General features: G+C 41.0%; 1 protein-coding gene across 1 annotated transcript in view; it reads left to right on the top strand.

Moving 5' to 3' along the window:
• LOC141968337 (gamma-aminobutyric acid receptor subunit rho-2-like) overlaps positions 1–10,732 on the top strand; it is a 42,593-nt gene extending 31,861 nt beyond the window's left edge. Inside the window, exons 5-9 of the mRNA XM_074922920.1 lie at positions 443–525; positions 2,101–2,241; positions 2,483–2,635; positions 4,675–4,871; positions 8,699–10,732. Coding sequence (XP_074779021.1) covers positions 443–525; positions 2,101–2,241; positions 2,483–2,635; positions 4,675–4,871; positions 8,699–9,007 — 883 coding nt within the window. The 3' untranslated portion in view covers positions 9,008–10,732. The remainder of the gene's footprint in view (positions 1–442; positions 526–2,100; positions 2,242–2,482; positions 2,636–4,674; positions 4,872–8,698) is intronic.
• Positions 10,733–15,030: the final 4,298 nt, after the last annotated feature.

Raw genomic sequence — 15,030 nt, 5'->3', positions numbered from 1 at the left:
TGGGTCATTGTTGGGGTGACTATGGAGGGAACTAAGCAATGGAGAAAATGAGGAAACCTTAATCAAACTGGACATAAGGGAACCTTCAAATGTAAATGGTAAAGTTATTTTATATCGTTGCCTTGTAGGGAAATAGTTGTATATAAAACACAGTGGAAGTAGCTGTACTGACATTAATATTACTGTAATGTCCAAGATAGTGCTTTAGTTCCTTGACTGATATTGAAATTACAGCTTCCTTTGGGTTTCTGTGTATAACCCACCTTGGTTGGACATTACATCCCATCTTGGACTTAGAGAATTGGTAGGAATTTTCCTGGGGATTTTATGCTAACACCATGCATAATTGCTGGTTTTAAAGCTGCAGAATGATTTATCTGTGATGATGTTCTCCCTTCTTTACTCCTCACAGAAACCAATATTTCTCATTTTTGACTTGTAGGATCACAGTGACACAAATGTGCAACATGGACTTCAGCCGCTTCCCCCTGGACTCTCAGATGTGTTCTCTGGAGCTGGAAAGCTGTATGTTGTATCTGTGTTTGTAGCTACATGTGCTCCATGGCTGGCTGCACAAGCATAGACTGGACACATTTCAGAATACAGTCTATTTTAGTCTATTTTAGAGCCTAAAAAAATAGTTCATCAGAGTTACTAAGAATCTTAGTAAATCTATTGACTTACTGTGTTGTATGTGTAGCTCTTATGCTGCAAGACAAGGGGAATTTGCAAGGAAAGCATTGCTGTGTGAATTTTAATAGACGGCACTTTAAAAAAAAACACGATCAGAAATGTTCAACGTATACTGGTTCTCAGCCGCTTGCTGATGAGAAATCTGGGGGAGAATTTTTCTCTGTTCATTGCTTCTGAAGGGAAGTTGCTGCTTTCAAGTGTAACAATAAAAAAGCTGATTGTAATGATCATTAATTTTCATCACCGATGTCATTTAGTATGATATAATCCTGATCCTGCAAACACTGTGACTTGTGCTCAGCTTCTTTGGGAAGGAGTTGTTTTGTGGAGAAAGTGATGTAAACAGTAAGAGTTTTGTGGCTGTTCTGTAAACTTTCTCCAGGGTGTGGCAAGACTAACATCTAGTTGTTTTGAGGTCCTCCCAGCTATTTAATTGAATTTTTCCTGTACGAACGACAGAATCACAGAGTAATTTAGGTTGCTCTTGAAGTAATCTGCTCCAATACCCTGCTCAGAGCAGAGAGCGCTCTGTAGTGGGTTGCTCAGGGTTGTGCCCCATTGGGTTTTGAATATCTCCAAGGTAATGGAGGCTCCGCAACTTTGCTGTGCAACCAGTTCAAATGTTTGACAGCCCTCATTCTGAAAAATTTTCCTTTTTCCTACTTGGAAAAAAAACTTTTGCGGCAACTTGCATCCCTTGCCTCTTGTCCTTTTGCTCTGCACCTTGGAAAAGGGTCTGATGAAAGCCTGCCACCATCTTCTCTATGACCCCCAGCAGGGCAGCAGTTGGATCCCACCACAGACTGCTCTTCTTCCAGCTGAACAAACCCAGCCCCCCCAGCCTCTTGTCTTATGCCATGTGTTCCAGCCAAGCATCATCAAGACCATCTTGATTACCCTTTTTTCATTCCCCATTCCTGCTGCCTAGTCTGCTAATTCTTTAAGTTTTTAATTTATGGTCTTAAAATATTTCTAGACTTTTGATTCAAATCACACCTATCACTTTTGCCTTATCATTCTAAGATAGTTTGAGGAGTCTGTATTTCCTCCTTCCCCTAAATGCAGGTGTTTTACCCATGACTATCAAGTTATTCTTATCAGTTAGCAATACCTTGTCTATGATTTTTGATATGTGTTGCTCAGAAAAGTACCGTTCTAGCTGTCATTTCATCAGTGTGGAGTAAAAAGAGGATGTGTTTCCCTGAATCAGGATGACCTGGATTTTTTGTTTTGTTGTTGATGTCATGGTATATCATATTGCAAGATCTTTTTAACTCACTGTTGTTAGCAAACTTATTTGTGACATGCCAAAGATGCCTTTGTGTTTGCTAATCTTGACCAAATTATTAAGTTTGGTTTCCCCTCGAAGCTAAAGTCACATCACAACATGTTTCTTCTTTACCAAAGATGCTTACACTGATGAAGAGCTGATGCTGTATTGGAAAAAGGGGAATGAATCTCTGGAAACTGATGAAAAGATTTCTTTGTCTCAGTTTTTGATACAAAAATTCCATACTACATCAAGACTGGCTTTCTACAGTAGCACAGGTATTGGCCTTTTCTGATTTAATGCTATTGCTAAACCTAATGCTGTACTAACTACTTGTGAGAGAACTCTTGGGATTGTATGTCACTGAAATGTAGTTTCCACAGTCTGGACAATACATGTTTTGAAAGATCAGTTTCTCTTTTCACTACCCTTTAAAAATAAAAGATCAAAAGAAAGATCTTGTCTTTGTTCTTACCATCCAGGCTGTTCTCACTGATTCTGGCTTTCCTCCTCTCAAAGGTTGGTACAATCGCCTCTATATAAACTTCACTTTACGCCGACACATTTTCTTCTTCTTACTCCAAACCTACTTCCCTGCCACCCTCATGGTCATCTTGTCCTGGGTATCCTTCTGGATCGACCGCCGAGCAGTTCCTGCCAGAGTCTCTTTGGGTGAGAACAACTGCAACAAGCCATGACTGTGTGAAAATCTTTGAATGTGATAGTTCTGGCAGGAAAGGGAACTGTTCATTTTGATGGTTAAAGATACTGGGCAAGAAAATCTTTGTTTTATTTGATGATGAATATAATGTAAAACTTGCAGTTTGTCTTAAGTCCTTCATCACTAAGCAGTCCTCCTGATTTCTACTTAGCTCAGGACAGAAATGGCTGTAGTTTTAAAAATAAAGTTGGGCAGAGAAGAGAGATTTCAGTATCTATGAGTCATTGAATCAAGACTCAATGTTCTGAGACACACATTGCCATTAGTGAGGGTAGTTTCCCAGGAGTTTAGGCACTTACAGGGAGTTAAAAGCTTCTGTTACCATTTTCATGAGTGCCTTTCATGCCTGCCACGTCCCAGCTGCCACTTCAGGTGTCCCAGCCCAGATATGTGTCTTCCCAATCACTCAGCACTGGTGCTGTGGCTGGTGGTTTTCTCCAGACTGCCTGAAGGTGACAATGTGGCACATCTTCACAAAGTTGGGATAGAAAGGCAGCAAGGGATCTAGTCCTATCAGCACCTGTAGACTTAGGTGTCCCTCCATCTGGTGTGCCCCTGGGGACACTCAGGGCATCTCTGTAACATCAGGCCTCAGACAACAGTGGGGCAGTGAAGGAAACGTGGTTTTCCTTTCACATCTGCAGTGCTGAGAATGAGAGGTCACCAGCCCCGAGGTGAAGTGGAGGTTGTTTTTCTTCTCTCCCAAGGGTGCCTCTCACTGGGGGTCCAACATTTCTGGGATAAGGAGGCCCCTTATTTGAGGGAGTGGGAAAGAGAAGAAGGAGCTGCTTGAAAATCCTGCGCATACCAGGTTGCCTCTCTGGACACCTAACGCCATCAGGAGGAGCTTTGTCTATGTCAGGACTGCAGGAAATTCTTTCAGATGAGCATAAAAAGAGCCTATTTGTTTATCATTCCATGCATAGGCTAGAGGAAGGCAAAAATGTAATAGGAAACATTTCTGAATGTTAATATGTAAGGCTTATAGTACTGAAAGCTTAAAACTAGTATTTTAGCCCACAGATTTGTCTCAGAGAACTATGCACTTCATCAAACATACGAGAAGAGGCATTCAAGAGTCTACTCCACTGAAAGAAATGCTTTCAGTGGGTATTATTTTAAAAAAATTAGATCTTGATGAAAAGTGAACAGCGGTAGCTGTGTTTACAATGGTAACTGTTTTGAAATGGCTGCAGTAGGTAAGAATTGTTTTGGCTGTATTCTCTGTTTTGGAAACTTGAAAATATTTTTCTCTCCATGATGATTTATTGTATACCATTTTGCAGGATTCTATCTATATCTGTCTAAACATATATTTACATACACATATGTATATATATACATATTCACACACATGTAGGTATACAAACATAAATACATACATGTATGGTTATAAACACATACACATGCACACATCTATCTATCTATATATATAACAATGGTTGTTGTTCAAAACATTTTGATTCCCACAACTTGAACTGTAGGACAGATATTCCTAAAGGTAAAAACATAATGCTTTTCTTTTGCATGGTTTCATGCAAAACATTTTATTGTTATTGCACGTCCCTTTTGAGATCAGTGATTTAGATCAAATCCTCTTTAGCTGTGACCAAAAGTCAATCCGAGGTTACTTTCTGGCAGTGCCTGGGACACAGAGTGGTACAGTTAGGAAATGAGTCCTTGTCACCATTGCTCTTAGCAGACTGGACTCTAAGCATTGTGTTAAAACCTAGAGGTTAAGGAGGGAGTTAAATGCTGTTCTAGCAAAATGATGGCTGCTTCGTTGCTCCTCAGAATTAAACCCATCATGTACACAGAAGTACAGGCAGTGGAACAGTTCTGGATTGGCAGAAGAGATACTTACCACAAATTTATTTCATATCTAACATCTTTTGGAGCATCATGTAGAGCATAATTTCTATTTTTCTTGAGACAAAAGCCTTGTGGACTGTATTAGTCAATAACGTTTGTTTCTCTTGGCTCTTTCCAGGGATAACCACCGTGCTGACCATGTCCACAATCATCACTGGGGTGAACGCCTCCATGCCTCGTGTTTCCTACATCAAAGCAGTGGACATTTACCTGTGGGTCAGTTTTGTGTTTGTCTTTCTCTCGGTGCTGGAATACGCAGCAGTGAATTACCTGACTACGGTGAAAGAGAGGAAGGAGAGGAAACTCCGTGAAATGGTGAGAAAGAAATTTGTTTTGTTCATCTATTTATTCCTTTTTTTTTTTTTTTTTTTTCCATACAGCTGAACTGGTCTTTATATTGACTGGTTTATGTCTATAAATGGGAAAACACTGACATCCACGTGTGTATAATCTGTTTAGACTGCTTCACCTCAGACTGAATTGTTAACATCAGAAAAGCAGGAGTTGGTCTCATGGGTCTTCATAGAAACATCAGGGAAGAGGAGAGTGTGAACTGAACTGGGGAATAACTGCAACCTGGAACTGTGTGTGGATGAAAAGAGGGGAAAGTATCAAATCTGATACTTCACTGCAGCTGCCACAATTGCTATATTTTTAAGCTAAAGGTGTTATTTGGAGCAAATTCATTTCCTCCCTCTACAGTCACCTTTACTCTGGAAACTGGATTCAATGGATGTAATAGTGGAGTTGTTCCCCATTATCAAACACAAAAAAAAGTCATCCAAGATTATGCTTGTACTTTTTAATGTGCTATGAAATGTCTTATCCTGCATCCTTGGAGTTTTTCCTTGGAGTTTTTCCTTGGAGTTTTTCCTTGGAGTTTTTTTTTTTTGACCAGATACAGCCCTGAGCAGCCTGGCCCGTCTGTGAGCAGGCAAAATGACTACAGACTTCCTGAGCTACCTTTCAGCCTGAATTATCCTACAGACCCGTGAGCTCTTCTTCTTTATAATTAAAAAAAAAACCCACCACTACCTTTTGAACACTAGGGTTTGAGACCAAATTTGTTCAGTTCCTACACACTCAGAACATCACCATGTTTTACAGCTTCTTTCTTCCAGTTAGGAACTCCTCATATTAGTTCACAGGTAACATTGGGCACCTACGGCCTTTAACTCTGGGAGAAATTTGTATCAGCATTTCAGAAATGCCAACGCAGACATCTTATTTCATATGATTTGGCCATGTCATTTCCCTCTCTGAACTACTCTGCTGGCTTTCTATGTCCTTCTCTTCCTCTCACACTTTTTCCTGTGACTTTCTTGAACTACAGAATAGACCACCTATCAGCCCAGTACCTTTCCTAGTTGACATCTCACAAACCATTTAGTTAGTTAGATACATTTTAAAAAGTGATTGGAATAAATTCAACAGACTCCTGTGACAAAATTTTACCTCTCTCCAAGGCCTTCTCAACAATAGTGTGATTCTGGAAAGCTACTTTAGCAGGTCCTAAGTATCTTGATTTATCTATGCCCTTATCCTAGTACCCCCCCAGTGCCCAGGAGTTCTCTGCAACACAAGGTAGAGATGCTCTGTGCAAGCACAGCTAGTCAAATATGTCTTACTTGCTGCACATGAGCAATGATCTGTGGCCTTTTAGTCAGCCCTGCTCAGACTTTCCATGTCCAAAGAAGACAGTGTCTTGACAGTACACAGGAAATAAAATCATCCTTGCTAGTTTCAACTTGCCTAGAATAAACCTGTTTGGTTTGTTTGTTTGTTGTTGGGTTTTCTTGTGTTTTGTTTTTGTTTTGTTTTTTTTTTTTTTTTAAGATGGAAACCCCTATCCTTTATCTTTAATTGTGTTGGAAGGATAAAATGAGCTTGAGAGGGTTTTATTACTGTTCTGCTAAGTTTTCAGGAACGTTTTCTCACATCCAGTGATGGTGTAGCTTGTTATTTATATCACAAATCTGCCCTTTATTGAGTATTGTTGAGAATTCTATATTCAGCAAATGCATTTTTATTACATAAGGTAAAATATTCTATCCAGTCTTCAGCATGTGACAATATTAATCCTCAGTGGTGGCAATGGGAACATAGATAATTGAGGGGATTGTGACAAAATGTAGGTGAGTGCTCCTGAAGAAGCAAAAGAGACATTTCTCACTGTAAACATAGACTTTGTCAGCCAACGCTGCTCCCCTATGAAAGACCAAAAAAATCCTAATATGAATATGTTAGGCTCCCCAGAGAAGAGCTCTATGTTATGTCAACATTAAGAAATTAAATGTGCCTGGAACCAAGGCTGATGGGCATGGAGTATCTAAAAGTAAACCTCCTTTCCCTTGAAAGCATAGTGGTTGCTGTGAACTGCCCATGGCAAAAGGTCCGTGCCCCATGCTTATTCCCAAACCGTACATGGGAACTTCTTGATGCTTCTTGGTCTGGACGAAATTTGGACCTGAGACATTTCTGACACTCCAGTAGTTTTGTCAGCTGAGTTCCCATGCCCAGGGAGGCTCTTTGGCAGTGTTTAATTTATTAGTATAGACATAGACTAAACTTGCTGCAGGGTGAAATTACATAGCATACTTCTGCATGTATGTGCCTATGTGAAGACGGGTGTAATTTCAGACTCTGGAGAGGTGGGTTTCTAGTACTTTAGGCTCCCCTGTCCATACAGGTGACTGTCATCACATGTACCTGAAGCCATGGGAGCTGTATTTGACCTGGGGGCTAAGAGTACATCTGCAGAATTTCTTCCTCCGCTGGGTCCTGCAGCAATCAGCTTATTGCCATTAACCACTTTCCCTTCTACCCCACTACCATCTCCCAGACCTGTCATGAATTATGATAAAGAGCCTGATGTAACTTTTCCCTGTGGTTTTTTTTTTTGTGGTTTTGGGGTTTTTTTTAGGTATACCTGCTTAGTATAAAATACATCTCAAATCCTAACTGATGTTCAGCTATACCCATGGAGTGCTCAAAAAAATTCCTGAAGTGATGGGTCTACCAAGTAAAGCAAATGGGCTACAAACTTGTCATATTTTTCTGCACACAATCTGCTGATACAAAATAATTTGCTTACGATGAGAACACTGGAAACAATTCTTAAGATGATTTTCAGGTTTTCAGCAAGCAGTATGATCTATTGATTAAATAATTTGAAGAAAAAACCTTGACTGCAGAGTGTTCCAGTAGCATCCTGAATATTACATGTTCAGATATATATACATTTAAAAAAAAATGTATATATTCAGGATATATACATTTCTGTGTATATATACTTAATTATTTTAGCTGAACTTATCCTTGAAAACAAGTCCTTTGAAAATCCACACATCAGAGTTGATGGAGGAGGGAACTGGGGGCAAAATGTAATTGAGTAAGGAAAGCAGTCAGTGGGGAAGCAGAGGTAGGAACTCCTATCAGAAAGGAGGCTTTGGAGTCCATTTTCACTGCGTACAAATATATAAACCATAGTGCTAGAACATAAAACCTGCAGATTTTTAATAGTAGAAGACAGTATTTGCTAGTCAAAATTCTACCTGTATTTACTGTTTTTTCAAGACTTGTGGGGTGGGTGCATGGTGGTGCTGCTGAAGTCAATGCAAGTTTTAACATTAACTTCAACAGAGCTGGGATTTTACATTAGGCTTTTAACTGGTCCTCTCCTTGGTTTAAAATCAGATTTACAAAGAAAACATGTATATCTGTGAAATCAGAACTTGGCCCTTTTTTTTTCCATAACATGGGTAAACATACTTGATAAATCATTTCCAAAGATAAAAGTGCATCTTGTCCTTGAATGTGTATAAACACAAAGCCTGTCAAATAAGGAAACTCAAGACAACAAGGCTGAACAGAGCTAGCTAAGAAAACCCTTCAGTTAGTTTTTATGTCTTCTAAAGCATTTTTCTAATCTTTTCTGAAGCTGTTTGTCCAAGCAGTGTAACTAAACCATGCCTCTTCCTTTTGGAACACAAGCAAAACAAAAAAAATGTGGGGTTTTTTGTTCAAAGAGAAACTTACAGTAGGCTCAACTGTTTACAAGGTGTCTGTTAACAGAAAGACATAATTTCTGTTGCTAATGTGTTCTTCCAGTGTTCAGCTTTATTTCTTGTTTATGTTCCTAGTTTCCATGTACATGTGGAATACCTCATTCAAAAACTATGATGCTGGATGAAAACTACAGTGAATCTGATGCCAACAGCCTGGCGGGATACACAAGAAACCAGATGGTCCCAGAGGAAGAAAACCAACAAAAGATGGTTGCGCACTTAGCTATGAGCAATGAATGTCATTCACCAAGAAAGAGAGACCTGAAGGGCCATGTGGGCTTGCGCATCATCCAGAACAGTCATGCAATTGATAAATATTCAAGATTAATATTTCCAGGCACTTACATATTTTTTAATTTGATATACTGGTCTGTCTTTAGCTAAGCATGCTGGCACAGCAGTGACTGAAGCAGAAGACATTTACAAAACTCTCTTTTGTTGGTTCTTTTTTTTTCTAATCTGAATGCAAAGCCAGAAAACTGATTAATTTATTGCTTCCTTGGAGGGTAAAGGGGAGGACACATCCTCCAGTGGGCAACTCCATTCACCAGAATCACAGAGGAACCTGCTGTGATGGTTACTTTCCAACCACATCCCAGCTCCTGTTTGCTTTATGATGTAATTTCTCATACTTGAAAATACGTGCTCACCATTCACCCAAAAGGTGCTGTATGCTTATTTGGGACCAGCCATGCTGGTGCTGTCTGCTGCTCAATGGGCAACCAGTGACAGTGCTCATGTGGGCTGTCAGGGTTTAGACAAATGCAACTGGCAAAGGGAGGGCTGGACAGTGCATCTCCTGTAAGGGAACCGAATGAGGCCTTTCCTTTTCAAATTATCCACTTTTGAGCAAATCCTTTTATTTTTCTTTGGCATATGAACATAACATTTCTTTCCATTGGTTTGTGAAGAATATCTCCTTTTAGGGTCTGACTTCTACTTTCTCTGCATAGGACCTTCATCAATACCATTAGGACTGTTGACTGGTCAGGACCAACAGTGTTGGTTACAGAGTGAAGGTGGTATGTTTGAGTCAGTGGTCACTTCTGTCCGGATTAGAAGTAAAGAGTGATCATGAAGCAGAGCAAAGAAGCCCACAGACTCACAGAAGATGCCAGGGTACATGGGTAATGAAAACAGGAAGGTTTAGGCATGTGTTCTCCATATATCTTGAGCTCACCACATGATATGTAGCATCTGCCACCTGCCCTCTAAAATGGGAGGGGAAGCCGATGTGTAGCAGGTAGAGACAGCACATGGTAATTGGGCAGTGTCTCTGGGACCATCACTTTCTCTCTCCAGAAGCAGAAAACAGTGTTGAGGGTAGCACCAGTGGTTTCTGAGGATTTTCCGCACCGCTGTGGAGGAAAGTGCAGCCCACAGAGAAACTGTATATCCCAGTGTGTCTCTCCCAATCCATTGTCCTTCTGTTCAGGCATTTTGGATTAAGAGGGAGATGTCTGCCAGAACCTCTCTCTGTAGAAACATAGGCATGTCAGAGAATAAATGGCCAAGAAAAATACTGTGGGATTCAATGAGACTGTCTGGCTTCTGGTTCCAAGGTCAATGTAAGTCCTTTAAAGCTGCTGGAGAGCATTGTAACAAGCTTCTGTGCTTGGCATTCCATTTTTCATCCCATGCTATCTCCCTTTCCCTTGCTAACAATGCTGACAGCAAAACCCAAATGTAGAAACGTGATAGCAACAAGACAATTATGTCCAGGTTTGTGTGCTCCATAGTTTTAGAAAACACCATGACTTTTTGGCTGTGGTGGAGATTATGTTCATCCAAACATCTGGTTACCAAGCTGAAACTCAACAGGGTGGACAGAGCCTGAAGCATGAAGGTCCAGGACTGTTAGAAGCTGACTCGATGATAAGATTAAGTTATACATCTGACTGGGGATCATAGAATCATCTAGGTTGGAAAGGACCCTGGAGATCATTTAGTCCAACCGATTGCCTAGCACAGTTCCCACCTACAGCATATCCTTAAGCTGTAAATCGACCCTACTCTTAAACACCTCCAAGGATGGGGACTCCACCACCTCCCTGGGCAGCCCATTCAAACACCTAACAACCCCTTCTGGAAAGAAATGCTTCCTAATATCTAGTCTGAACTTTCCCTGGTGCAACTTGAGGCCATTCCCTCTTGTCCTGTCGCTTGTTACTTGGTTAAAGAGGCTCATCCCCAGCTCTCCGTACCCTCCTCTCAGGGAGCTGTAGAGGGCGATGAGGTCTCCCCTCAGCCTCCTCTTCTCCAGACTAAACACCCCCAGTTCCCTCAGCCGCTCCTCCTACGACCTGTGCTCCAGACCCTGCACCAGCTTCATTGCCCTTCTCTGGACACGCTAGAGTCATTCAATGTCCTTTTTGGAGTGAGGGGCCCAAAACTGAACACAGGAATCGAGGGGCAGCCTCACCAGTGCCGAGGACAGGGGTAAGATCCCTTCCCTGTCCCTGCTGGCCACGCTATTGCTGACACAAGCCAGGATGCCATTGGCCTTCTTGGCCACCTGGGCACACTGCTGGCTCCTGTTCAGCCGGCTGTCAATCAACACCCCAGGTCCCTCTCTGACTGGCAGCTCTCCAGCCACTCCTCCCCGAGCCTGTAGCGCTGCTGGGGGTTGTTGTGGCCCAAGGGCAGCCCCTGGCATTTGGCCTTATTGAAGCTCAATAAGTTGGTCCATGAAGATTCAGATAAATCACATGAATCAAGGTAAAGCAAACAAAAATATTAATAAAACCGTAACTATTTCCTGACATGTGAAACTTTCTGCTTACTGTAGCAGTTATTCTTGTACCCTAAATCTCAAGGGATGTAGAAGATGGCAGGGAAGTGTCAACTCCAGGCTGTCAACAATACCCAGGTTTTCCCTTGTGCCTCAGATATTGCTGCCTAGGTCACACTGATGGTTGCACAGATTTACTGGAAAGAAAACTGATGAGAGAAACTAAAATTAACAACCGTGTTCCCCTTTCATCAGCCATGTTAATAAATTACATGAATGGAGTTCTGTCTGGTCGTAAAATTAAATACATCCATGAAATTGCTGGCAACAAGAGGAGCCATGGCGGGACAGTATCTGAAAGCAAGGATTGCGTTAAATCCCAGCCTGCCACTTCTCTCCTGAGCCACCAAGTCAGTGCATATACCATACATTGCTATTCTTGGGACTGAAACCTGGAGATTTTTCACATCAACAGATGGAGATCACCACAATAAAGATGCAAAAAATATTAAAGAAATAGCCCATTTATCTTTTGAGAGGTTAAAGCCTGGACATAATAGTGGAGCTAGTAACATCAGGACAGCACAGCGAAGGGACCTTTGCTGGGCAAAGGCATCAGAACTGCACCATGAAGTCACCAGTGCGTGGAGTGAGGAACTGAGTCCCTGTGCCCCCTGTTTCGTCAGTCTTTCTGCATTACCAATGGCATGTGCTATTTAACCTCTCAGTGCCTTGTCTCCTCCATCTGGAGAGTGGGGAGTGATAATGTTTACCTACCTCGTGAGGTGCCGAGTGGCTTAACTTGCTTAACCAGCACAGGTGCAGGGCATGGTTATGATTTCTGAGCAGGTCACCCAGCGGGAATCCAAAGGTTTTAGTCTTAGTTACCAGTGAATTCTTCAAATGTGTCCTCTGAATCAGTCCAGCTGGAAGAAAGCAGGCATCTCCCCTGCTTGTAATGACATTAAGCCAGATAACTCCTCCACATTATAATGCTATTAAATCAGACATAAGTGTAGCCCAACAACCCAAAAGCACGGTCAATGAGTAATGCCTCCTGGCATACAAAAATAAGAAGTCCTAGTGTTTTACTTTGCCATTTGTTTTTATTACATCTCCTGTTCTCTTAGAAGTTATATGGCAACAAAGACAGACCTTTAGATCCTATTGTCTTTCTACTAGCGCTCCCTGCAGTTTAAATGCTAGCTTAGTCTAATCATCTTTTGGAGAGGCTACCTTACTGTTATTATATATGCATGTGTACATAACTGGCAGAGATTGATGTCTGTTTCTACCAGACACAATTATACAGCCTATAAAACCATCAAGGAGGGTATTTTTCCATTAAAGGAAAAAAAAATATCTCTTAAGCAGCACTTGCACTTATTCATTAAAACAATAGATGAAAGTATTGATGCAAAGAAACCCAAGGCATCTCTTTCAGACAGCCTATGAATTGTATTTTTCTGCTTATTAAGAGGAGAGTGGCTAGGCAGAAAGCTAGAACGAATATTTGAAGTGTGGATTGAGAATATATTTCACCTTTCATCTCCCCTAGATTACAAGAGCACTGACTAACTTCTAGTTGCAAGATCCAGCCAATGTTTTGAAAAATAGTGTCTGAAGCTAGGCTCTGAATACTGTTTGATGGATACAATCCAGTTCTGTGAAGCACTGAGCATCTGGGCAATTAACATACTGAAGGACAGGATTTTCAGAAATGCACAAGGAATTTGGGCAAACAAAGCCTGTTGATGAATGCACTTTCTCAGAATAACCTGGATCAATTGAGAAGAGAGAAAATGTCGGGCCCCACTCATTCTGCATCTGGCTCCATTGTACTTTTACTTACTTCTAAACAAATGATGTCTTTGAAAGAAAGTAACTCTCTATAAGGATATGTACACATATGTATAATGTATATGCAGGTAGCATATAACAAAAGAAGACACCGGGACATGTACTTATGTTAAATATTGTATATACGTTAATTTGTAATATATTGTATGTAAACTACCATTTATTATGCCCAGAAAACTTACTATGTTGAACGGAAAAAGGTTCTTATTGTCAGCTAAGGGCCAAGAAATGAGGTACTGGCAAAAATTATGGGTTCTCTCACATTTTCCTTCTGAAAAAAGGAAGTGTTGAGAAGTTTGCAAGAAAGACTGATGCTAAAATGTTTATACAACAGGTACAATCCACTGTACTGATCGCTATAATCAAACCTGGTAACAAAATAACAGATGAAAAGTGGGGAAAAGAGTCCATTTCATGGTGTGAACTCTAAAATGTGACTTTAATTCTGTTTGGAGATCTGTTACCTATGAGCTAACGTCCAGGGGTAAAGGATCTGAATAAGCACCTCATTTGTAATTAATTTTAATAAAAAGTATCTCAAGGTAGAAGAAATGTAGTGGAAGAATGCTAGTACTTTGAAGTATGCAAAGAGCCTTGGGAAAACTGAGCCATTAATTACAGCTATAAGCTAGAGAGACCTTTTGTGAAAACTGCAGCCCACAACAGAAGAAATTTTAGTAATTACATTTAAGGGCACATTTTCAAAAGCCCAAATGACAGGTATATATCTCAATCTCCATTTGACTATAAATGAGAACTTGTAATTTAATTCCTCCTTTGTGCCTTTGAAAAGATTGTCTTCACATTTACCAGTGGGAGATAAAACTGCTCTGAGGTCCCGGCTGCCTGATCTCAGCTATTAACCCTAACGCAGACAATGGGACTAAAGTAAATGTGCAAGGGCCAGGCTGACTAATGGCTATTGTCTGTCAGATTTCCATAATGGAGAGATTACAGCAAGGTACAGTCTAACTAAGTGAGATGTTGCTCTGCTGAAATTTAAAGAACAGAAAAATGAATTTAGAAACCAGCAAGACTTTAGCACTATTAGAATTAAAATATAATCCATTCTCACACTAAGCTGATTAATTCCTCTGCAAAAATTACATTTGAAATAATGTATCGGGGTCATTACTTTCCTGGTCAGAAGAATTACCATTTCAGATGAAGTGAGAAGATTGGGGAGGGAAATGGTCTGTGAGCATGGGGCAAGGTGCTCCTCTTGGCATCTGGCTCTTGGGGTGGAGCAAGAGCAGGGGCAACCACAAGTCTGAGCAGAGCCTGTTGCAGAGGTGAGGACTGGAGGACCCATCTTTCCCAAGGCACTCAGTTCCTGGGCATCATATGTCACCATGTGGCACTTTTTGTTTTGGGCAAGAAAAAGCTATCTTCTGCTGCAAGCTAGTCTTAGGCTGGCGGTGGACTGGGGCTTGAGGCAGGGGGACCTTGAAAGACAAGCAATATTTGCACCCATAGCTGCCCACAAATTAAATGAATCATGCCTCATGCCACTGACTTTTGATATTAGCCTGTGCTGCACCCATAAAAGAAGACCCCCAAACCAGGACAGTCCTGCATTGCCTGCTCCTTGGAGCAAGGAGAAAAGCCCTCGGCAGATGATTTGAAGACTGATTTTTAAGATTTCCTACTTTCAAGAAAACACAAAAGACTCATCTTGGCCAGTTGTCCAAACTGGACTTGTCTGACAAGTCTTTAGGTGGCTCTAAGTATGGATATGTGCACTTGCAAGCATAGAAATTAGCTTAGGAAAAGTGCCTGACGACTCAATTCATGCAAAATGCATATAAATGATGAG

Source organism: Athene noctua, chromosome 1, assembly GCF_965140245.1.
Source record: "Athene noctua chromosome 1, bAthNoc1.hap1.1, whole genome shotgun sequence".
Lineage (NCBI taxonomy): Eukaryota > Metazoa > Chordata > Aves > Strigiformes > Strigidae > Athene > Athene noctua.
Note: the sequence above shows the minus strand (reverse complement) of the source record. Positions and strands in the feature narration are given on the sequence as shown.